Here is a 24,681-nt window from a genome sequence, read left to right as displayed (position 1 = left end):
ATTTCAAAACGTTTGTGATGCCGAATGTATAGTATGCAAAAAAATGAGATGGATGGACACCCGTCGGGATACATTGTGATCTTCTCCCCAGCTTCTCTTTTTGTCTTGCAGGTTCCACCAGCTCAAACATTTCGGACCATTGGTTGGTACGGCTAGCTGGGGCTCGTGACAGAGGTGCCCCGGTGTCAGCAGCACCCAGCTCGGTGCCGTTGGTGTCCACGCAACGTCCAGATTCCACTGATCAGTCGGTGTTTGAAGAGCGCCGCAAAACTGCGGACGCAAGTAAGAATACGAGATGCCGTCTCGGATTGTGATTGTCGCACTCCAAATTGCCTGTGTGAACAAAACCTGCGTAGCCTCCAAGTATGCAAATAAAGTACAGATCACTCCGCAATCCAATAGTTTGACAAACAACCCATGTGACTGCGCTAGCATATTGTTTACCGTTATTCCAACAGATGAATTAGAGTCCAAATCGTTTGCCCGTGGTACCCGTGCACGGAGTGTCAGCATGAGATCCCCAACGAAGGCCAGGGAGTCTCTCAGCAAAGTCCTTCCGCTGCGATGGTCCTTCGGAGCCAAGGACCGCACCAAGCACTCGCTCGAGACTCAGTCGGGGGAGTTGGTGGAATATCTAGAGTCGGGCCGCCGCCCGCGATGTACCAAAGAGCCCATTGTCGCTCTGGTGGCCACCCCTCCGCAAACGCACGGACGGGACTGCGGCTCACCGAGCGGTAGTAGTCTGAGTTGCGCCGAATCGCGCTACTCCCCCAAAATTCCCGAGGGACAGAGCAGGCCTGCCGCGGAGGGACATGGCGACGATGGCCGCCTGAGGTTGAGGTCATCGAATAAGCCAGCGAGCCAGGACCCCCGCGGCGGGACTTTGGACGTCCGACTTCAGAGAGTGGCCGCGTTAGGAGCCCGAGTGGACAGTCACAGCGCACCTTCCACGCTGAGAAAAAACAAGGTCCAGTTCGGAGGAAGCGCCAGATGCCCGAGGGAGCCGTTTCGAGCGGAGGGCCAAAGGGGCCCAGAGGGTCAGAGCCGAGAAAGCCTCCTGGCCTATGTCGAGCCCGCTTTCGTGCGCAAAGACATCCCCCGATCGCCTTTGGTGGATCGGGAAAGACGCGGCGACGGATACGGGCGTTCGGATTTCACCAAACCGTCCCCGTCCGACGGAACCCTGGCCGCCGTGACAAAGCACGAGCGCCGGGCCGACACGCTGCCCTGCTGTCGGTCGCGGCTGCGGGACGGACGCTCCGCGCGTCGCGACTGCGGTGACGTCGGCAACATCCGGACAAAGATGGACGCGAGCTTTCACCGGTGCGCCTCGCTGCAGAGGAACGGCGACGTCGCCTCCTCACGCCGCCGTGGCCCGCTCTCGGACAAGCCCGGCTTTGCCATCCTGCGGAGGACGCCGTTCAGTACCGCCTCCCTGGGTGAGCGTGAATGTTTGGCGATCAAGGTGAGGTGTTGTCATCAACACTTGGGGGGAGGGGGGGGGGGGTTGTAGTCGGCCCAGACAAATGCTCTGTTGTAATTAATCAGGTACCGGTAATTCGTTAATTAGTCAACTGATAAATAAACGGAGGGAGGAAGGTAGGTAGGAAGAGTTCAAGGAAGGAAGGATAGAAGGAAAGCAAGGATGGAAGGAAGGAAGGAAGTTGCACGATTATAATTAGGTACAATTAATTACTTAATTAGCCAAATGATAAACAAATAAATGAATGAATGGAGGAAGGAAGGAAGGAAGAAAGAAAGGAAGTTGCACTGTTATAATTAGGCAATTAATTAATTAGTTAATTAGCCAACTGATGAATAAATAGATGAATGAATGAATGGATGAAGGAAGGAAGGAAGTTGGATTGGATTGGATTTGCCTTTATTAGTCTCGCAGTGGAGAAATTTACATTTCACGGCAGCAAAGTGATGAAAGAAATGAAAGTAGAAGTTGCACTGTTATAATTAATTAGGTAATGAATTAATGACTTAATTAGCCAACTGATAAATAAATGAATGAATGGACGAAGGAAGGAAGAAATTCAGGAAAGAAAGAAGGAAGGAATGAGGAAAGGAAGAAAGGAATGAGTAAAAGAAGGGAGAGAGAAAGGTAGATAGACTAAAAGTAATAAAAACCACAATGAAACATATTTTTTTTTTAACTAATTAATGGCATCATTAAAACTGACTTTAAAAAAGCAACAATGATAAGAAATAGAAGAAGAAGAATGCAAAACATGCCTTTCTACAATAGCCCTTTTGGGAGGGAATACAGGTGCATCCTCAAAGTTGAACATGTCATTTCTTTCACCAATTTCTCCTTCTGATGGTGTTTTGCAAGTCACTCCGGGCTCTTGTTTTTCCATCAGTGCCTCTGTGACATCTCTCGATGACTTGTGGACCGTCACAGATGTCTCACCACCCTGAAAGGATCGCTGGAAAAGAGCGTCTTTGCTCCTTCGTTGATATAGTAGTACTGTTACTTTTTACCTGTGTGTGTGTGTGTGTGTGTGTGTGTGTGTGTGTGTGTGTGTGTGTGTGTGTGTGTGTGTGTGTGTGTGTGTGTGTGTGTGTGTGTGTGTGTGTGTGTGTGTGTGTGTGTGTGTGTGTCTTCTTCAACTAAATCTATGCAGAGTTGAGTTACTGCTGTCATTTGTAGGTTTTGCCACCGTTGGACTTTGTTTGTCTCCCAACGATATGTGACTACTACTATACAGCGGACCTCCGCTATTTGCCTAAATGAAACTCCACGCGTTTCAACAAAGTTCCTCCGCACCAAAATAGTGTCAAGTCTACTCCTCATTTCACTTCAATGTAGTTCCTTGGGGGGGCAGTGGGCTGGAGGCCCTAGGTGAGCCAGGAGACGCTGGAGAGACCATATCTCCTAGCTGGCCTTGGGGTACCCCGGGAAGAGCTGCAAGAAGTGGCTCGGGAGAGGGGAGTTGTTGACTTTTTGTTGTTGTTGTTGCCCCTGCGACCCGAATCCAGATGTTCTTTTGTGTCCTCTTCGGCTTAACACGAGCATCTGGTGGGGTCTTTTTCGGTCCCATAATAGCAAAAGTACTTCACTTGACAATAAACCACATCTGCACTCAAAGAAAGGGTGTGACGAAAAGTCGTCCGCCAGCCACCCTGATCTCCTTCTTCTGCTCGATATTTTTTTGTCTTCTTAGGCTTAACACGAGCCTGTGGTGGGACGAACCAAAGCACACTGCGCCACGGTGGCTGGCGGACTAGTTTTCATCACTCCCTTTGAGTGCAGACGTGGCTTGTTATCGAGTAAAGTACTTTTGCTATTATGGGACCGAAAAAGACCCCACCACAGGCTCGTGTTAAGCCTAAGAAGACAAAAAAGAAGGTATTACACATGTAGTTTATTTATTTAATTACAATACAATAGCACATTTATTATAAATAAAACAAGGTATATTTTGTATAGTTTCATGGCTTATTTAGTAGAAAATTATGTCTTATGAGGACCTGGGAACGGATTCTTTTCATTTTTAATGGTTTCTTATGGGAAATACATGTTCGGCAGACGAACCTTTCGCCTTACACACACTTTCTGCACAGCACAGCACCATTGACTTTTATCCGAGAGGGAGAGAACAAGCCCAACCATCCTCCTGCAAAACTAGAGGTTGGACAGCTGTCCAGGGCCCGGCCGGGATTGGAAGATGCGGGTTGACATTGGCCGGCAATTGGTTTTCCCAGCGGAGATTGCAGCCACCGCCCTAAGGCCAGTTGGGCTCATAGGTCAGCAACCTAAGACCCCCCTCCCACCAGCTTCTCAACTTCTGATTGGGCATGGGACACAAGCGCGGGCGTGATCAACCTGTCGCTAGTGACGAAAGTCCGAAACACCCAATGATTCTTTGGAGCACTACTGATGATGTGTCCTAAATTCAAAACCCAATTCCCATCCCTGAGGCACAGCTCCCACGTCACTCTCAACATCGAGGCTAAATCTCATGTGAGGACCATCCATTGGCACAAATGCACAGAATAACATCATGTCCAGTGGTTCATGATTCATTCTGGGAACCAATTAAGTTTGTGAGCTGAGGTATCACTTTATTTTAAAACCCGAGGTATGTTTGCTAATTCACTCATGACAGGAATACATTTTAATTCAAATACAGTTCAGTTAAACACACACACATAAACACTTTTTTTAAACACTGGGAAAAAAGCACTGTAAATTGGCTATTCAATCATCGTCTTTGTATTTGCACTTTTATAGAATGCCTATTTTCTTATATGACAATGTGTACGTCCTTCCAAGTTTAGGAATAATTACACTGTTTGAAGTTTGATTGTGTCTCTAAGTGACCCAGGTCCTCATTGAAAATATGTTCCGTACAAATCTGTTTTATGAGGATGAACCGGGGCACATACGGGAAATTAATTGCCCGACTTCCATCTTGGTGTAGAATTTAAACTATGAAAAATCCTCTACTTGTTTGCTTATACGCCAACAGAATGTTATTTATTTTTGCACCCAAGTGCAGTTTCTGATTGTTAGAATGATATACAGCAATTAAAGTAAATTAAGTTGAAGCCCTGCTCATGAAAGATTTTCGGGACTAATCGAAAATGTCTATTTCAAGCTATTTGACGTCGACAGAAGTTTCCGTTGACTTCAAATCACTTTAAAAAGACGACTAAACTTGAATAACTTACATATGATCACGTTACTGTGTAGTACTACTTTTCGTGATGTAGGAAGAAGGACACGTTTAACGGTGCTCCCCATACATCAAAATCAACCAACCATTGCCACTTCCTCCGTGACTGTCCTAAAAATGGCACACTGGAATAACACCATTTGGGAATGTGAAGGATAGACCTGCCATGCGTCTGCGGTCGACTCTGCGTTATTCAACAATAGGAAATGAAGAATGCTGATAGATTCTATTTTATTACTAACTTTTTTTCAAGATTTACGTTTTGTACTGATGTGTACGATCAGAATTGTTTCATGTTCTTGTGTGGGGGGAAAGGGCATAGTTGAACTGGACACAACCCACAAGGGTCCCTGTATTGGACTTTCTATATCTGCTACATGTACTAATGTTTCTGGATTTCACATTAAACACAACTTTCTCACAACTCAATTCATTTTGATACAAATTATTGACAAGCTCTCTAAAATGTATTTAACTTGAAGTCTCGGCAACTTGACCCTAAATGATTCTAACTGATTAGAGCACAGGTTTCTGTCTATTGAACAAGTCTTATCTGCATCAGGAACTCTTTCGGGAGATTTGCCAGCCATACCTTGCACTGAGCTGCTCCTAATATTTTGGATCCTTGTTCAGCGAAATATTTTATTTCAAATGGTAACACCCTAGTCTAGTGTGACACAGTCGACTTGTGCGACCTGGAGTAACGTCCATACTAAAAAAGCAATGAAGTTACGTCCATCCAAAATCATGAAGTTGCGACAATTGAAATCTCACCGCCAGGTGTCAGTAGTGACAAGGCATTCGTCTCAGTTCCGGATGAGCCCCAATTTTGAAAACCAGATGGCTGAAAAATGATAAAAAAGCAATAAGAGGAAATATCACAAGCACGTCCAAGTCGTTGTCATGTAACCGTTTTGTGTAGTCATTAGCACCGTTGTTTAAATAATCTTGTTGTATAGATCAAACTTTGGTGTATTTAAGATACTTTGGTCACGTGTAATATTAAAATGAAGAGTAATGAATTGGAAATGTTTTTTTTACTAAATCAAGACGAGAGGCTTCCCTTAGCTTAGTGTCAGTAAGGATCAAAAATAATCAAACAAAATTTGTAGTAGCCGTGTTAATCATCACCGATCTGAGTCCACGAGGAGGACAGCAACGTGAGTCAAACTGCATTCCACGAAATTACTTATTTGGTAGAATGATCTGACTGTATTCGGATCAGACTGTGCTAGGTTGGAAAAATCAACATGACCGCTATCTGTGTTTTTGTCTTGTCAAATCGAAGTTCAAATGACTCGAGTTTTAAAACAAATGTGGTCACTTAGCGCAAAAAAATGCCCCCTCCGCGAATAATCACACGGATGAAGGCAATTTGCGTGGTGAGAGTTATGTTGGGTGTGGGGGGGGGGTCAAGCGGAACAGACTGGGCTGGCGGAGTTTCAGTTCCTAATAGCACTGGGACATAAAATAAACATAATACGTAGACGTCTGTGCGATCACGTTGCCCGTAGCTCCTATACGTGACAGGGACCGCCATATTGAATGTGTTAGCTCTGTCTGTAACTCTGTAAACTAATTCAACCAATCAAATTTTAATCATCAACTAAATATTGCCTTTATTTCTATCTGAATATTTTTACATGAATCTAGAATCTTTGTGGAGGCCTCACTAATGTGAATGAAATATCACACCTTGTTCTGCTGATAAAACGATGTATTTTTTTATTTTGAAGTGGTATGGGGACAGCAATGGCTGTTTTAAATTCCTCTATCGTAATGTATTGTGTTGTGTCGTGTTGTGTTATACGTCGTACGCCACGGCGGCTCAGATCGGCGATCGGAGGTTTATATGTCTACTGAGGTGACCAATCCCTGCTCAGTGAAAGGAAGCGGAAATAAACGTCGCCAAGCTTAAGCTAGCGCTCGAGTCAGGCTCCGAGGACGGGCTGGGAGCGATTGATAACACACATCGGGGGATTTTCTTTTGTTTTTCCACCACCAAAACCGAGAACGACGAGCGGCTAACAACGCAATTTCATTTCAATGTTACGGGGGTAACATCGACACGGAATACATCGAGCGGTGAGTTTCCCTTCCCAGCCTTTACGTGTCAAAATAGTGTACGGCTGTTCCCTTTTCGCGACGCAGGCTAGTATAGTTAAGTGAGGCTAGTGGGGCTAACTGTGCCGCTATGCTAGCAACAACAGCTTGCGCTATGAAAAAAAAGGTGTTTTCTCCCTTGTCAAATTTTCTACCGCGAAGCAAGCGGCAAGTTTCCCCGTCGTTTAGCAACGCGTAGCTTAACTTTAACACGCTCTCACTTGTTGACTAATGTCACCCCTGCTTGTGATAGATTCGTGGGAGTTGCAGAATCACTTCATTATTGTTATCCGATCGTTAGCCGGCATGCTAACCTTTTAGCCTCCCATTTGACTCGGCGCAGTCTTTTGGGGGCTCGAGGCAAAGGTGTGCACGGAATGCTTACAAGCACGAAAATGATCCCAAATATGTCGCTTGTGTACGTTTACATTCCTACTCGACGCTACCGGAGTAATCGGAGTGAGATTAGTGGCAATGAAAACACGCGTGTGCCGTTTGAACGCCAGCTCCTTCTTTTTTATCGACACATAACAATTATAGTATTAACTTTTCTGACGATCACCGATGAGACAAAAGTGTTTCCGCCGATAGCAGTCATATTTATGTGCCTTTCTTGCGCACCACGAACGACTTTTCTGGAAGTGTTTCACATCCTCTGTTGTAACGTCTTACTCACATTTAGGACGTTTATGTGTGGGGGGGAGGGAACTTCGTTAAAAAAATATATAGTGACTATATTCGCCGTTGAGTCTGGTTTAATGACTTTAGGGATCGTCCGACTGTATTAGATTGATGCAAATTGTAAACAACCTAATGAGATAAGCAGCTTTATCCGTTTAACAAGTGTAGGTTGCTCTACTGTATCACTGAAGGCTCTGGATAATCTGCAGTCTGTACAGGTGCTTAGGAGTCAACGATTGACAGGGAAGGGATGGAGTTAATGTCCACGCAAGCGCCATTTGACTTATTTTAAAAGGCAAAAGTAGTTGCCGTCAATTGTTACGTTGTCTTTTTGCATGAGGATGATGTGTCCCTGCTTTTTATGAAGAAGCATTTTTGCCAGGCCTGTCTGTTTAATCGCCTCTTTTTCTTCCCTCCTTTTTTTACAGGAACCTTGCTGTGACCTTTATGTAAGGTCAAAGCCGTAAAGCAACGGGTCACAGACGGGAGGAGAGACTCGGGAGCAAAGCATCTGCAGCTGGGATAAGCGCTGTTTTTATTTTTTGATTCAGTCCCTGATTCCCAACTTGGGCCAAGACGTGATTTCGCACGCACGCACGCACGCAATGGAGGCCGTTGCCAGATACGATTTCAAAGCAACTGCTGAAGATGAGCTTAGTTTCAAGCGTGGAGATATCCTTAAGGTATGTGGAAAGCATTTACTTTTTGTTGGAAAGATTACTTTGCCTGTGTTGCTTTATGCAAGCTCTGATGAATGCCAAGAACGAGACAACAAAATATTTCACACGGTGTAGTCCTGACACCCGTAGCGAGTCGTCTGTGGATTGTGTGTTTTCCTTGAAATGTTCTGCTTGAGTCCAGCCTTACACTCAACAGTTCAACTGCCAACCAAAACAACACTATAGAAAAAATAATGCTTTTTTTTTAAATTTGTGGCAGAAATGAAATGTAGTATGTAACAGCCATTAAAATGAGACCGATAAACACATTTTATTCGTATTTTTATTTTTTTTATTATCTTACATGTATTTATATTGCTGCTGGAACTGGCGATTTTTCTTTTCAAGTTATTTCTAGAGTGAAGTAAAGTCTAAAATAGACTGCCATAATACTGCCCCCCCCGGCGCCATCCACGAATCATTTGTTGGCTGCTTTCCTCGTTGGACTAATTTGCCTTGAGAAGCAGGCCCAACGTTCTTCCCCTCTCGTCGGATTGAATCCTCCTTTCTCTCACTCTTTCATCTTCCTTTCGCCCGTTTCCCCCTCTTCCTCTTGTTTTGTCCCCGAACTGCATCCATCCTTTACTTTACAGCTGTGTCTGACGAGACAGATGCACGGTGGGAGGAAGATGGAACCACGTGATGCAACTGCTTAATGTGTAACTCCATTTTCAGGACTTTTTCTTTCAAAGGAAAGCTGTATTATTTAGGAGCCTTTTATCGCGCGGCTCAAGGCCTTCAACCTCTGATCGCGACGTCATCCTTTTTGGATAGTCTCGATTGACACCTAATCAATAGCAATTGAAATTGCACCTAAAAAACATTCTGTGGGCGGCAGAGGCTTCGGTGTTACGTGAGATTAGTACCACAATTACAAGCAGCAAAGACAACTGCCAAATTTGCAATTGAATTTTTCCTCTTCATCGTTGTTTACGGTTATGTTTTATTATTATTATTATTATTATTATTATTATTATTTTATTGACCTTCCATTTATTTGCTTTTCTTAATTAAAAAAAAATGTTCACACTGCATTTTAAAATGAACTGAGTCTGACATTTTTCCTCTGGGTCTGTAACTCATTGACGGCCAGACCATGTGCAAAAAAGTCTCCACTCCAGTGCCAGGGTTTTTGTCATTTTTGCTCAAATTGCAGGACCCGCAGAATATTGAGTTTTAGGACTAGGTAGACATTCAATGCAGCGTAAGAAACCTTCTGTCATCAGAAAAAAAAAGTTAATTCTTAAATTATATGGGTCTGGAGTTATCTGAGCTTGAAATGGGGGCAGCTGTACAAAATATAATCCAATACATACATATTGATTTATATAGCGCTTTAACAATGGCTGAAGCAGTAACAAAGAGCTAACATGGACAAAAGGCATATTATGTCCCCTTGTGGAAGGGAAAAACATTGCCAGAGGTCTGACCAGCGCTTTATCAGCACCACCCACAAGAAAAAACACAACCCGAATACATTGGGGAATGGCGGCGAATGAGTTAATGTCAGGGGTAAAATGATTTTAATGGCCCATATAATGTGAAACACATATTCCAGTGCCATCACACAGTCGTACGTACGCCGCACGTGTCCTTGGACCACCCGTACATCTGAGAGGGGTTTCGGCGGCCACGGGTTAAGATGAAAGAAAGGCCCACATTGTCTCCTGGATATTTAGTAATCAGGTTCCACGACTCGCCTCCAGCGAGCGATCACTGCACGGCTGTGTTTCGCAACAGCTGGCCGACCCGGCTCCCTTCTAATTTGCGGCCTTGAGTCATTTGGCCAACATTTACTTCTGTCGTTTGGCCTCTGGTGTGTCACGATGCAAACAGTCACCTTGGCCCATCACAATCGGTCACTATCAACGGACGACCATGTCATTGAAAATTCACTTCAATGGGGGTGAGGTTGCGGCCCATTCTTCTTTATTTTTGTCGCCTTTCTGTTGTTCGTGACCGTCATCGTTTCATCAAAACGCCACGTCTGACCGCTGCTAAAGTCTGACCGCTGCCCTAAGCGCTGTGCTCATTTCATCTTTGAATAAATAAAGATTAACAGCCCGGGGCGCTGACAGAATAAGCTCCCCAACAACAGATCCCTTAGCTTAATGTCAATACTTTTAATTGAAACTCATTGTCCCCGTAGCGTTCGCTGACTACCTGTAAACTTCTGTATGCCCGTCAAGCGCAATCGGTTAAAGGACAACCGACGCCCCCGGCCGGACAAGTTGTGTGTATAATTTGTAAAATCACTTCAAATGACTTCTACTGAGCGTATTTGACAAAGATTCTGCCGCATATAGCTATATTTTACGTTTTAAGACTCGCGCTGAATATTCACGAAGGCTTGTTTTTGAGTTGGTGACGAGTCCGTACGTGACGTCACGGTAGGTATCGTCACTGACCGAGAAAGTGACACACAATGCATTTTGGGTACTTTGTTTGGTCTGAAAACTTCGTGTTGATGGCGAAATTAGAAGGAAAACACATAAATAACGCGATGGTGAATCGTTGTGTGTTACACCAAGACACAAATTCCCAGCAGACAAATCAGCCCATTTCCAATGGAGCTTGGGTGCCATCTTGTGCATTTTCTGGGACGCTACATTGCAGTCCAGACACCTCAAAATGACACGGAAGGACTTCTTTAATCGATTGCAAACATTTATGCTTTCCTCTTCACAACTATTTGAATCCTATTCATAACTGGATGTGTAACAAGAAAGCATCTTCTCCGAATCTGAACTCCGTGAGCCCATTGTTTTGGTTCTTGAGCAACGCAAGACGACCTGGCGTGACGTCACGAACTCAGGACGGGACTTTCTGAAAATCCCCAGTTTCGAGCTGATTTGTGGCCGTTTTTGGACACTTGAAGTCATTTTGATTGGTGTTTTGCATTTAACTAAAAATATCAGGCTGCGTGTTTTGGGTATTTTAGATGCTATCAAACGTTTTTCTGATGTCAGTTAGGAAACAAAAAAATGGTGTCGGGTGTCCTTTAACCATCGCATCTCTTCAGAGTTGTTGGTAGTGAGCTCTTCCTTTGCCAAGTCCATAACATTTGTGGTATGAAGCACTTTTTTTAAAACGTGTTTTAACGAGAGTGTATTGAAGGACCGAGCTGATCCATCACCATTGGCATTAAATAAAATACGATGCGAGGACGAGAACATTCTTCTCGATAAAATCTGTGCTTTTTTTGGAATCCATTCGGAAGGGACCGTGTTGTTTATTTCACACAAAGCATCTGAGTGTTCAGAGGTAATTATCAAATCAGGATCACTTTACGCAAGTCACGATTTAGGGATTCATAGTATCGCGCTGAAAAGTCACTTTATTTATTAATCCTTTAAAAAAAGCACAGATTTCTCACATTTTTATGTTGTATTTTTTTCCAATTTTTGTTAGTTTTCCTGTCTGTCTTCCTGTTTCTTTTTCATTTCTGTCTTTTCTTTCTTTGTTTGTTTGTTTGTTTGTTTTTTTGCTTTCTTCTTGGCTCTCTCGGCAATCAGAAACGATCAAATATGCAATCAAATTTCCCCGTTGTGGGACTATTGAAGGCTTTCTGATTCTGAATCAGCAGTCATTCAGCCTTTTTCCTCCTCTTTTCTAAAAATGTTAGCCTTTCTCCACAAATTTCTTTCATCTTTCTTGGAGTCACTTGCAACGGGCAGCCCCCCCCCCCGCACCTTCCCCAAAACTCTGAGGTTTTCGAGAGACTGTGTAGTTTGTCCTGACAATAGTGCGAGTTTATTGCATCTGTGTGCATCATTTATATTAATACCACCGCAGAGCTTTTTTCACATCCTGTTTGTAGTCGAACCCCCCCCCCCCCCAACTTCCTGCTCTCCACATTCAACTCCGTCTACCCTTGTCTGCAGCCGCTGTCACATTGTACTGAGAAACACAAGTCGCCAAACCTTGTGTGTTTTATTCTCCTCCTTTTCCTATTTTCACAATGAGCGAGCGGTTCCTCTCTTCTGCCTTGCCACCTTGTCCGAGTCAGACTCCTTCTACGTGATCCACGAAAGAAGCTTTTAAGCCTGTTGCGTCCTCACTTTCCACGAAGCCTCTCTGCCCGTCCCTGATTAATGGGCCCCACTTTGCCTAATACTCAGCCCATTGATCCCGCTCAGTAAAAAAATGGGTTGTCAGCGCTGGCTTTTGATAGCAAAATCTTCTGAAGCATACACTTTGCATTCCCATCCAAATCCATGCTTTGACTAAGTACTTTTGGGATCTCTTCTGGTTTGCCATGGATTTCTTGACTGCTTGCGTGCCTTCAAATGGATGGACGTGGCTGTTAAAATGGAAAGATGGAAATAAGTGGCGTATTTTCCAGTGTATAAGGCGCAGCCCTTCAACCATTTTCCATACACAGTAATCCCCCATTTATCACGGTTAATGGGGACCAGAACCCCCCGCAATAGGTGAAAATCTGGAAAGTAGGGACGCCCCACCCCTGATCCCGCCCCCTCCCCCATTTCCGAGAAATTTGTGTGCTCGGAACCAATCAAGGTACAGCCATGTACAAAACCTCGCAGTCATTTGGCATTTCTTTTCTGTCCTTTATTTTCTAACTGGAAAAAAAATCCGCTCTGCACTGGACCCGACTAGGCAGCCGTCAGCAAGTGCTCTCATGAGCCTTGCGTTTTGTTGGCGTTTTTGTCTTGTTTTGTGTTTTCTTTTGTCACTTTGTGTTGTTGTGCGTCGTGTGGAACGGATACGGATTGTTTTTCAGCATTTTTGACCACAACATCCATCAAGGAGGAGACTGTGCTGAGCGGTTGCGCCTTTTGGAATATGCCAGTACTGTTTTTGAATGGGAGGAATGACGGTGCCATTCGACTGTCATCGCTGGACACCAAAGGGGCCATTGTGCTTTTTTGCGCCTGTAATGGGCAGCATCTTCACAGCCCCGCTTTGTTCAGCGGAAAGGTCGGTGCTGTTGGACAGTCTGCGGCTGGATGGATACATGGCTTGAGGAGCCCGCGATAAGAAGGAGCGCCGATGCGTATGTGGAACTGTTGCGGCTTGGAATTGAAGCGGATTTATGTGGGACAGGAGATGTGAGACAATCTCTTCGTCAATGGATGCTACAGCTGCGTGTTTGCCTTCAACGTTTAGCTTGTAGTCGACGTGCACATTCCACCATGATGTCCCTGATCCACTGGTGAAGAGACGCTTTGATCCTCTCCTCTTTCATGTGGAACTGCTTTGTGTAACAAAGAGGGTACAGAAAGGCTTTAGAATGAATGACTCTCTGTGTCTTTGTGTTGTCATGTTATTTATTTAGTTTTTTGTTGTTGTTTTGACTTCAAGACGGCGCCGCGAGAGTGGCTGCCTTTCCAGCAGCTCCTATATTTAGTTTTTCTGCTTTCATTCCTTTCATAACTTTGCTGCTGTGAAATGTAAATTTCTCCACTGCGAGACTAATAAAGGCAAATCCAATCCAACCCGTGGTAAGTGAACCGCGAAGTAGCGGGGGCTCACTGTACAGTATATGGCGCAGCGGACTATAAGGTGCACCTTCAATGACTGAAAAAAGTTTCCAAATATAGTATATAAATATATAAAAGCTTTCCCAATATAAGGCACACCACATTACTATGTAAAGTGCTACAGAAAAGGCTGGGTTTACGCACTACTTCTTCTACAGGTGGAAATTGAGTCAGTGGCTGTTGACAGGAGTTGTGAGACCTGTTGTGGCTCAATATTACTTCACATATACACTCAGGTGCACCTGCATATAAGGTTTCTTATGCTGAATTGAATGTTTATGTAGTCTTAAAACTCAATATTCTGTAGGTCCTGTAATTTGAGTGAAAACGACAAAAACCCTGCACTGGGGTGGACACATTTTTGCACATCGTCTGGCAGTGAATGAGTAAAATATTGACCGATTGTGGTGCAAGTGCTTCGCTTTGCTATTTTATTTGAAGGAAAACCATAACTAAATTCCCCCCATGAAAATTCCACGACTGCACCATTTTAGAATTTAGCACTTGTTTTGTCTAATATTATGTGAGGTGCACAATATCACATTCGCTTGTAGTTATTACCCCAGTAGCCTGACCCCACAGACATATCGATATATACAAGGCTCTGTTACGCCGCAGGACGTGATGCCCAAGAAGGATTTTTGTCAAAACAAATGCCACTTCCGTGCCTGGAATGTATGCCTGACGTCGTACACGCGAAGTACATCAATCGAGTGAAGTAATCTACAGAGAGGCAATGCGGGAGGTGGTAGAAATATTTCGGTAGAAGTGAGGCGTAGCTTTTTCGATCCCCCCATGAGGCCTAGTTATATCAGACGCTTTTCACTTGACATGCTTGAAATCATTTTCGCCATTGAGGCCGATTCTCCGGGTGAGAGATCAACCTCATCAGAGACGTCTTCTCTATGCAGAATCTCTATCAAATGGCAGACTGGGTTTGACAAAGAAACATTTGCCGCATTTCTAGAGTGCCCGAAATAAATTGAAAGAAGGTCTGCAGTGGCAGCTGTAGAGAAGATAATCCCTGTATGTCCCCCGGTCTGTCAAATAGCAATTTATATCTGTTGTTCCTCAAACAGATTAAAAAGACCAAAACAAATAGTCAGCGCAAAGAGATGGACGGAGATCGTCCAATGGCGAGCCTCGGGGGAGAGATGACCCGGCCGTCGGTCGACATATGGCTGTGGGTGTGCCGTTTCTGTACGGTATGAAAAACGCCTGCCAAGCAGATATTCGGTACTGCTTTGGTTCCCGGAGACACCAGATAAAAAAGCCACCGGATTTGATTATAACCAGGAAATGATGCGCTGTCTTGCTGCTCGCTCATTTTGGTAAACACCCCTGTCGCCAATATTCGCTAAATTGCATTTTTTTAGGGCCGCGTCAATGTGGATTATTCAAATCAGATAACCATCTGTGCACTTTGATTTTGTGGGCCTAATCGCTCGGGCACAGATTAGGCTACGCTGTCCGTAGGGTGCACGCTAATCTTTTTGTGGAGGTGCTCCTGTGGTCTGTGTTAAGATGGCCTCACTGGCAAATAGAAAAGACAAACAAACACCGACGGATCTTCAAGAAGCGCGCATGAATCCTCTTGTCCTGTTGTGTTGAATCTGCTCAATGTTTGAGTTGTGTGTTTGATATGTCAACATCCTCCCAATCTGAACTCGACTGAAGAAGTGACTTGAAATGGCTCTGATCAATAAATATGACTAGCGTGTCACTTGACAGTCCGTTTTCACTGGGTCCTAATCAACAGGCGCAGAAGATCTGGTTGAACGTTGACTTCCCCTTTAACTCGTTCACTGACAGACGATGTGCAAATTTGTCCACTGCAGTGCCAGGGTTTTTGTCATTTTCACTCAAATTACAGGACCCACAGAATGAGTTGTCGGACTACATAAACATTCAATTTAGTAGAATAAACCTCAGATTCTCTTCTTTCATCAAACAAAGAGGGTAGATTCCCAAGTTATATGGGTCTAGAGTTATCTGAGCTTGAAATGGGGGCAGTTGTGCAAAATAGAATACAATACATATATTGATTTATATAGCGCTTCAACAACAGCTGAAGCTGTAACAGAGGACTAACCTGGACAAAAGGCAAAAAAATATTGCCGGAGGTCTGACCAGCGCTTTACCCCCCGACCCCCTCTGCAAGAAAAACAAATTTGGGAATGGTGCTCCACGTCACACTTTTCAATTACCGAATCAATGGCATCGAATGAGTTAATACTGAAAGCTCTTGGGGTTGCTTACCGGGTCGGCTTGATTGGCACATACGAGGATATCCCACTCACTAAAGTCTGATGCTGACGGACGGAGTTTATTGTTTTAAATCTTCCTGAATGTGTAATGCTATTTATATATGTGACACAAATATATTGTGGTACCGTAATGAAGAGTTTGAGTGGATGATGTTCCCGCCGACAACTGAGACACGATGTCTATTTGCGGCCGACGGTGCCACTTTTCTGGCTCCTCTAAAACTGACCACCACAGCCGCTTGTAGCGTTTGATGCACTTCTACCAACTTGTGTTTGAAGTCCACTGCTTCAAGCGTTCACTTAGATATATGCGGATTTGCAGTTGACAAAAGCAAATGACAGCTGGCTACCCCCCCCCCCCCCCCCCCCCCCCCGAAAAAAAAACATATTTTCCTCTTTGAATTATGAAGCTGCGATGCGATCAAAGGAAGTCAAGCCTCTGAGCTTCTGAACTTGTAATGAGTGAAACTGAGTCATTCGTCACTGACGGATTCTGCACGACTGCTTCCAAGGGTTCAGATTAACGCTGTTTAAATCCAAGCCGCTCAAAGTCTCAATCGTGCGGCCGCCTGGCTTTTGTCACGCCTTCGCGCTCATCTGCATTACAATGACTGATTTTGGTTTGATTTATTATTTAAAGAATTTTTCAGACACCATGAAGTGAAACTCACTCGTAGTGACGTTTTAGACAAAATGAATGTGCACCGCAACATTCTTAGCCCGTAAGTAAAGGTCTGCGGTCTATTTTTGAACAGGGGGGCGGGGGGAGAGGATTATACGGTAAAAACAAAAAAAAAAAACAAGCCACACGCAAAGAATGATACAATCCAGAAATAATCGCTTGAGGTTGCGGCTGAGGTGACTCCCATTGCTGACTGAGCCGCATTTCAAGAGTGGTCTTGATTCGATGCTTCAGAATGAGAGCAAAACAATCAGTCTCTCAAAATTTCTACACGTCATGTCACCGGGCCCGAGTCCGCATCTCCAGATGTCGTTTGTGAGCGCGACTGTGTGTGTGTGTGACCTGTTTTGTGATGTCATCGGCAGGTATTAAACGAAGAGTGTGATCAGAACTGGTACAAGGCAGAGCTCAATGGAAAAGATGGCTTCATTCCAAAGAATTACATCGATGTGAAACCCCACCCGTAAGTACTCGGCAACCGCTCTTGCCATCCTGACAACTTTTCCGCATGCTCGGATTCTCGCAACCTGATTAGACGCAGCCGCTACGTCGGATGTGACCCACAAACCCCTCAATTTGCTGTTAAATCCAGTAGCGGGCTGCGAATTTCATCATTAGGCCTTCAGTAGTGCTACATATGAATCAATCCAGACTGAAAGAAGTGTGGTGTGATTTACTACGAGACCACGAGAGGCTACCATTAGCCAGGAAATAACTGACCGACCTTTCTGAATGATGTTAATTTTTTCTTGAAAGGTCCGTCTTGAAAATGGCTTTAACAGTAAATTTCCAACCAAATCCATTTATTCTCCTCATTCAGCCATTCTGGGTTGACAAAACTGTGATTAAATCAACACAATATATTTGCTTATGCAGCTCACTACCCATACTGTGTGCTAGCTCTGGCCAGTATACTCTTGTCCTAGCCGCTTGTGATCAGAGCAATTTTCGCGAACTATGATTGGCTAGGACTAGCCAATCATAGTTTGTGAAAACTCTGACGTTGACTAGTGCCTTCAAGAAGGTGCGGGTATCTCTTTTTGGTTGCCAACTCGAAATCTGATTGGTTAGAGCAACAGTTTGATCGACACGGCCTGCAGAACTGATTGTGAAGGCATCCAGGTAGATTTCTGACCCTGGTAACAAATGATGCCTGAAATGGTTAAATGCTTAAATATGCAAATAGACATCTGGAAGCAAGCAGCGCATCAGGGGAAAAAATAATCAAAGGAAGCTGAAAGACAATTTGGAAATATTTAATGAGAATTTATGGACAAAAGAATTAACATCAGTCTATGATTCAGATATTTGTAGGCCAGCAGAGAAGGCTTTGACGCTCCGCCACTGGTTAAATCCGAGCACGGCGTAGCCTGAAGTGTACTCGACAAGATTGCGTTGCTCCCTGAACATCAGCTTGCCAAAAGCAAAACAGTGACTTTGGTGGTACCCGCTTTCAATGTCATCAGCTGCGGGCTTTTTGTTCTTAATGAGATATTGACTCGATCGTTGTTGCGCAATGCAACCTTTTCCCCCACTGGGTCAATTGCGTTGACACCAAAACAGAATTTCATATTATCGGATACTGCCACTTAAAGGACAACCGACGCCTTCGGGCGGACAAGTTGTGTCCATAATTTGTAAAATCACTTCAAATGACTTCCACTGAGCGTATTTGACAAAGATTCCACCGCATATAGCTTGATTTGACCTTTTAAGACTTGCGCTGAATATTCAGGAAGTCTTGTTTTTGAATTGGTGACGATTCCTGACGTGACGTCACGGAGGGAACGTTCCTGGCCGAGAAAGCGACACACAATGCATTTTGAGGTACTTTGTTTGCTCTGAAAACTTCGTGTTGATGGCGAAATTAGAAGGAAAACACATAAATAACGCAATGGTGAATCAAGACAACTATTTGAAATTGGCTGACACAAATTCCCAGCAGACAAATCGGCCCATTTCCAACGGAGCTTGAGTGCTACATTGCTGTCATTGACGGCTCGAATTGATACGGGAGGACTTCTTTAATCGATTGCAAACATGGATGCTTTCCTCTTCAGAACGATTTGAATCATATTCATAACTGGATGAGTAAGAAGAAGGCATCTTCTCCCAATCTGAAGCCATTGTTTTGATTCACGAGCAAGGCAAGACATCTCGGCGTGACGTCACGAACTGGGGGCGGGATTTTTCTGAAAATCCCCAATTCGCAGCTCAATTTTTTGCAGTTTTAGCACACTTTAAGTCATTTTTATTGGCGTTTTGCATTTGACAAAAAATATCGGGCTGCAAAACAAAAAAAATGGTGTCGGTTGTCCTTTAAGTTTATTTGTTGTTATTTCTTTAAATCTTTATTATGTCTTACACATACAGAATTGTTTTTGTCAGTCTCGCAGTGGATAATTTACATTTCACAGCAGCGAAGTGATGAAAGGAAGAAGAAAAACAAAATACAGGTCCTGCCTGCTGTGAAGGAAGCCACTCTGGCAGCGCCATCCTGAAGTCAAAACAACCAAAAACTAAATAACAAATAATGTGACACAACACAAAAGACACAGACTGTCATTCAATCTTAAAGGACAACCGACACCACCGGCCGCACAAGTTGTGTCCATAATTTGTTAAGTCGCTTCAAATGACTTCTACTGAGCACATTTTACAAAGATTCCACCGCATAGAGCTATATTTTACATTTTAAGACTCGCGCTGAACATTCAGGAAGTCTTGTTTTCAAGTTGATTACGATTCCTCAAGTGACACCAATGCATTTTGGGCACTTTTTCGTCTGAAAACACCGTGTTGATTGCAAAATTAGAAGGAAAGCTCCATAAATAATGCAATGGTGAATCGTGTGTGTCGCACCAAGACTACCAATTGCATAAAGACAGCATAAAGAAGGTGTTAAGTTGACACAAATTCCAAGCAGACAAATCAGCTCATTTCCAACGGAGCTTGTGCACCATCTTGTGCATTTTCTGGGACGCTACATTGGAGTCCAGACGGCTCGAATTGATACGGGAGGACTTCTTTAATCAATTGAAAACATTTGTGCTTTCCTCTTCAGAACTATTTGAATCCTATTCATAAGTGGATGAGTAACAAGAAAGCATCTTCTCCCAATCTGAACTCCGTGAGGCCATTGTTTTGATTCTGGAGCAAGGCAGGACGTCCTGGCGTGACATCACAAACTGGGGGCGGGACTTTCTGAAAATCCCCACTTCCGAGGTCATTTTGTGGCAGTTGTGGGACACTTTCGGTCATTTTTATTGCTGTTTTGCATTTGCCTAAAAATATCAGCCTGCGTGTTTTGGGTATTTTAGATGCTATCAAACGTTTTTCGTCACAACAAAAAAAATGCTGTCGGTTGTCCGTTTTCTGCAACCTCTTTGTTGTATGAAGCAGTCCTCGATGGAGGAGGAGAGGATCAAAGCATCGTTTTCACCAGTGGATCAGGGTGAAATGTGCATCTAAATGTTGAAAACAAACCTGAAGCTGTAGCATCCATTAACAAAAAGAGATTGCCTCATCTCCTGTCCCACATAAATCTGCTACAACATTTCCGCATCCGATGCTGTGATGAGAGCGCATTTCTAATGACAAAATAGTGACAAGTGCTTCTTACTAACGAGCTGTGAGAAGTCGACTGCCTCCGGCGCGACCTTGCTTGGGAACAAAATGTACAGCGTGCGATTTTCCCCTCCGTTGCTTAGCAACGCCGCAACGCTACTGATCAAGTCCTACCGTGTTTGCCACTTACGACGATATGGGCCAAGATCCTTTTGCATTTCCCGCCGTCCACATAACCAGCCCCGAGTGTTTGTTTTCTCCCCCAGATGGTTCTTTGGGAAGATCCCTCGGGCCAAAGCAGAGGAGATGCTCAACAAACAAAGGCAGGACGGCGCCTTCCTCATTCGAGAGAGCGAGAGTGCGCCGGGCGACTTCTCCCTCTCAGTCAAGTGAGTAGCGGGGTGTCAAGTGGGGTTCCACGTCCGTCACTGCTCACTCTCGGGACGATCGATCGGCTTCACCAATTTCCAAGCTCCGGCCGCCTGAGTCATCAAGGCGGGCGGACGCTTCCTTATTCTCGTGAAGTCGGAACCGGGCTCGCCCGTTAGCTCCTTTTCCAGTATCGGCTTGACTTCCTCTTCTGCATTTCCAGTTTGTCCTTCCCAAAAGATGCGTCAACGTTGCCGCAAGTTACGCGATAGGACCACTGCCACTTTTGTTCCTCCTCGCGGACGATTTTGTCATTTTATTGCCGCGCCTCAACCATTTTTCTGCTGGTGATTCTTTGCAGGTTTGGCATCGACGTGCAGCACTTCAAGGTTCTCCGTGATGGCGCCGGGAAGTATTTCCTGTGGGTGGTGAAGTTTAACTCCCTGAATGAGGTGGTGGAATACCATCGCACCTCCTCCGTTTCCCGTAGCCAGCAAATCTTTTTGCGGGACATCGAGCAGGTCCACCAGGTAACTCCCCGTGGCACTCCTTTGATTTGCGCTACATCGTTGTTCGCGCGATCATCGCTGAGCAGGAACTAACGTGGGCTTGCTGTCGCATCAGTGGCTTCGATCTCTATCTTAACCATAGTAAAAATTCAAACTATTAAATATGATAAGGGTAACATCCGAGTTACGACCGGCATGATTTACGACAGCAGGAAGAGCGATTTTATATATATATATATATATATGTATATATGTATATGTGTGTGTGTGTGTGTGTGTGTGTGTGTGTATATATATATATATATATATATATATATATATATATATATATATATATATATATATATATACAGTATATATATATATATATATACAGAAAAAATATCGATATAACCGGACTATTGATGTATCCGATCCTGCGGCATGTAAATTTTCTCCTTGCGTTCATAGAAATAGTATCTTAATAAGCAGTACTATCGATATCATCGATATAACGAGTATGTATATGCATATGCATAAACGACACTAAAAGGTAAGTATAAAATTCATAAATGTACAGTAAACAGTTTGGTATACATTACTGTTACAGTTGTACAGTAATAAAAATCGATAATACGACAAAAAAAAGACACTAAAATTCATAAATGAACTGTAAACCGTTTAGAAAACGTTGCTTAAAAACAACAGATTGACATCGTATACGATCCTTTTGTGTAAACGTCACATCACGTTGGCCATTTCAAATGGATTTTGACTTTTGTCCCTTTGACTGATGAACGTTTTGTCGGAACGGAAGCCGGTCGTAACGTAATGTTACCTGTATATTGAAGCCACTGAGATTACATTAGCTCAATGGACATGGACATGTAATTGAAAGTGTGCCATTGTGAGCTTTTTTTCTCTGTTGCTGCGACGCCGGCGCACCTTAGCTAACGCCTGCCCACTTGTTTGCCACGCGACAGCATTCCACGTACGTGCAGGCGCTCTTTGACTTCGACCCCCAGGAGGAAGGCGAGTTGGGTTTCCGACGCGGCGACTTCATCCAAGTGCTGGACAACGCTGACCCCAACTGGTGGAAAGGCGGCTGCCACGGCCAAACGGGCATGTTCCCGCGCAACTACGTCACGCCGGTCAATCGGAACATGTGAAACAGTCCCGCCATGTTAAAGGGCCATCGCACCACCATCATCATCATCATCATCATAGTCATCATTCTAGATGTCATCAGTCCCCTCCCCTCTTCATCCGATCACCAAACAACGCCTCCCCTCCTCCTCCTCTTCACCAACCCCACAATAGCAGGAGCAGAGAGGAAGAATGCCGACAAGTGAAAAATAAGAGCGAGAAATCAGACAAGAGCGCTGTGCTGTGCTGTGCTGTGCTGTCATGGCTGATGTTTTGTGGTGGGTGGCAGCTGAGCAAAAATCCACCTCGACTTGCACCGAGACTTTGAGCGCCTCGCAAGCGAGGGAAAGGAAGAACCAAAAAATTTGACTCCCTCCCACGGCCGCTTCTGTCTACTTTTTAACTTCTTAACATTCTGCCGCCTTGTGTTTGCTTTTGCCGCATGTTTTATTGGCCGCATCCGTTTTAAAGAAAAAAACACAGGAAAATTTAGAAAAAAAAAGAAGAAGAAGAAGAAAATGAATTTTAAAAAAATCTGATACAGCAAGTTTCCATGTCGACGATGATTGGCTTGTGAGCATTGTACATCAGCCGCCGGCTGTATAAATCAATCCACTATAGAGAGAATCCTTTTTTAAGAATATATATATATATATATTATTATATATTTGTATGTGTTTTGTCTGTATTACCTCTCATCACACATTTGTAAATTATGTTCAATGGTTTGTCTTGGATAAGATCTGGTAGCTGTAGAATGTGCGTCCTTCAAGTATTTCTTTGAGAGGGTCTCGGGGTAACGCGACGTTCCTCGCACAAGGGAAGTCCACGACGCGCCGGGAGAAGAAAAACCCCATTGAAGCGGAAAGCTCCTGTCATTGAGCGTGAAGGGGACGCCGCCGTGGAGGCAAGCCATGTATGACCTTGACATTTATTTGTTGCCACCTTTTGAATGGAGCTGACTGAGTCCGCAGATCTGAGCATGAGGGAAGCAGCAGGCCCGATGAAGCCGACCGCGATATGTTGCGCACGCTCGGTGGTCCCAAGTTCAGTCCAGCTAGTAAACGTGCATACATACTCTCGTCATACGTGCACAGGGAATGTGTGCGGGGGGGCCAACAGTGGATAATTGCATGTAAAAAAAGCAACAAATGGCACACATGAACACTTCCCATAATGTTTTGTCAGATGTGTTGTCGAGCACTTGGTTGAGTTTTTTTTTTATTTTTTTTTGGGGTGTCAAAGATTTTGATCTCAGTTCTGTCCAGTATTTGTCCTCATGTTTTCTGTTTTTGTTTTCCTTGCTCTCTCTGGATAGTGCCTTTCTCTCTGGTGTTTTAGTGGCTCCCCCCCCCCCCCTTTTTTTTTATGGGGCATGCCAGTCCTGCAGTGAGAAATGAGTGTACATAATCGAGATTGTAGCCTGTCCTTCCACACGCTCCCACATCAACTCGCCTTCACCTACATGGAACTCTTATTTAAGTGTCTCTCTCTCTCTCTCGCCTTGTCTTACCTAATGCTACTGTTCTGGTTCGGCTTTTTTGCTTTTTTTTTTGTTTATTGGTTTCCAATTAATAAAATGCAATTATTAAAAAAATGAAAGGGGGCATTGTGTATTATTTTGAGCCACTGAGTGAGTTTGAGAAGAACAAGGTCGCAGAGTTATCCGAATTAGAAAGCCTTTAATAGTCCCACAATGGCAGCTTCGTACAACTCTGCTTCCAATATTGATTCCATGAAATTCTGCGTGTCAGAATGAAGTGGATGAATTTGAATAGAAGATGGTGGCATTTCGGAGAGATTCCTTTTCATCACATTCCTGGTTGTGCTCCAAACCGATTGTGGAAAATCAACTACAATCCTGCATGTGATTTGATTGTTTACTTCATACTACGCGGGGGACGGGGCCACATTTGAAATTGTTTGAACATAACAGCTTATTTTTCTTCCTCTTGATGCGCTTATTTCTCTTCTCCCGCTTCAACCTATATTTACATATTGCTGCCCCCCCCCCCCCCCCACACCAAAAATAATCAACCAAATGACACCTTTCTGGTAAATGGATCAATACGGATTTGCTTTTGATGATGATATGATGATACCTTTCATTTACAAGCACCTTTCAGAACTCTCAAGGTCACCTTACAGTCACCGGATAGGTTTTTCTGTGGGTGAGCAGCGGCAGCCACAGTCGCAAGTGTTCACTCAACCCACAATAACTCAAATAGGTAGAAAACTAGCTAGCTAGCAAATAGATAGCTATGAGGTAACTAACTAGCTACATAGCTAATAGCTAGCTAGTAAAGGAAATATATACATTTATTTAGCCATATTAAACATTGCTCAAGATAAACGGTAAGTTTAATCAGTATAAATATTAGTTGTGTTAAGTTCATCCTGTCTACTTGATATCTAATTTAAAACAGATTCTTACGCCGAAACATGTCACGTATTTGAACGCCGACAA

General features: G+C 44.0%; 2 protein-coding genes across 2 annotated transcripts in view; both read left to right on the top strand.

Annotated features, from left to right (window-relative positions):
* usp43b (ubiquitin specific peptidase 43b) overlaps positions 1 to 5,123 on the top strand; it is a 36,049-nt gene extending 30,926 nt beyond the window's left edge. The window contains exons 14-16 of the mRNA XM_089019107.1: positions 112 to 282; positions 459 to 1,465; positions 2,370 to 5,123. Of these exons, the coding sequence (XP_088875233.1) occupies positions 112 to 282; positions 459 to 1,465; positions 2,370 to 2,393 (1,202 nt within the window). The 3' untranslated portion in view covers positions 2,394 to 5,123. The remainder of the gene's footprint in view (positions 1 to 111; positions 283 to 458; positions 1,466 to 2,369) is intronic.
* Positions 5,124 to 6,546: 1,423 nt separating this feature from the next.
* On the top strand, positions 6,547 to 23,816 carry grb2b (growth factor receptor-bound protein 2b). The gene is made up of 6 exons (XM_089018759.1): positions 6,547 to 6,773; positions 7,901 to 8,155; positions 17,010 to 17,107; positions 20,478 to 20,600; positions 20,942 to 21,110; positions 22,052 to 23,816. Exons 2-6 carry the CDS (start codon positions 8,078 to 8,080, stop codon positions 22,235 to 22,237), a joined length of 654 nt encoding a protein of 217 aa, XP_088874885.1. The 5' UTR covers positions 6,547 to 6,773; positions 7,901 to 8,077; the 3' UTR covers positions 22,238 to 23,816.
* The last annotated feature ends 865 nt before the right edge of the window (positions 23,817 to 24,681 follow it).

This window comes from Hippocampus bargibanti, linkage group LG17 (assembly GCF_051943395.1).
Source record: "Hippocampus bargibanti isolate YZ-2025 linkage group LG17, ASM5194339v1, whole genome shotgun sequence".
Lineage (NCBI taxonomy): Eukaryota > Metazoa > Chordata > Actinopteri > Syngnathiformes > Syngnathidae > Hippocampus > Hippocampus bargibanti.
The sequence above is the reverse complement of the archived record's forward strand: the minus strand, read 5'-3'. Positions and strand labels throughout refer to the sequence as shown.

Excerpts from the sequence above, each read along its gene's own strand:
- grb2b (XM_089018759.1), top strand. The coding sequence starts at position 8,078 with ATGGAGGCCGTTGCCAGATACGATTTCAAAGCAACTGCTGAAGATGAG. Across the intron at positions 8,156-17,009 it reads AGCGTGGAGATATCCTTAAG|GTATTAAACGAAGAGTGTGA; the intron begins GTATGTGGAAAG and ends TGTCATCGGCAG. Across the intron at positions 17,108-20,477 it reads ATCGATGTGAAACCCCACCC|ATGGTTCTTTGGGAAGATCC; the intron begins GTAAGTACTCGG and ends TTTCTCCCCCAG.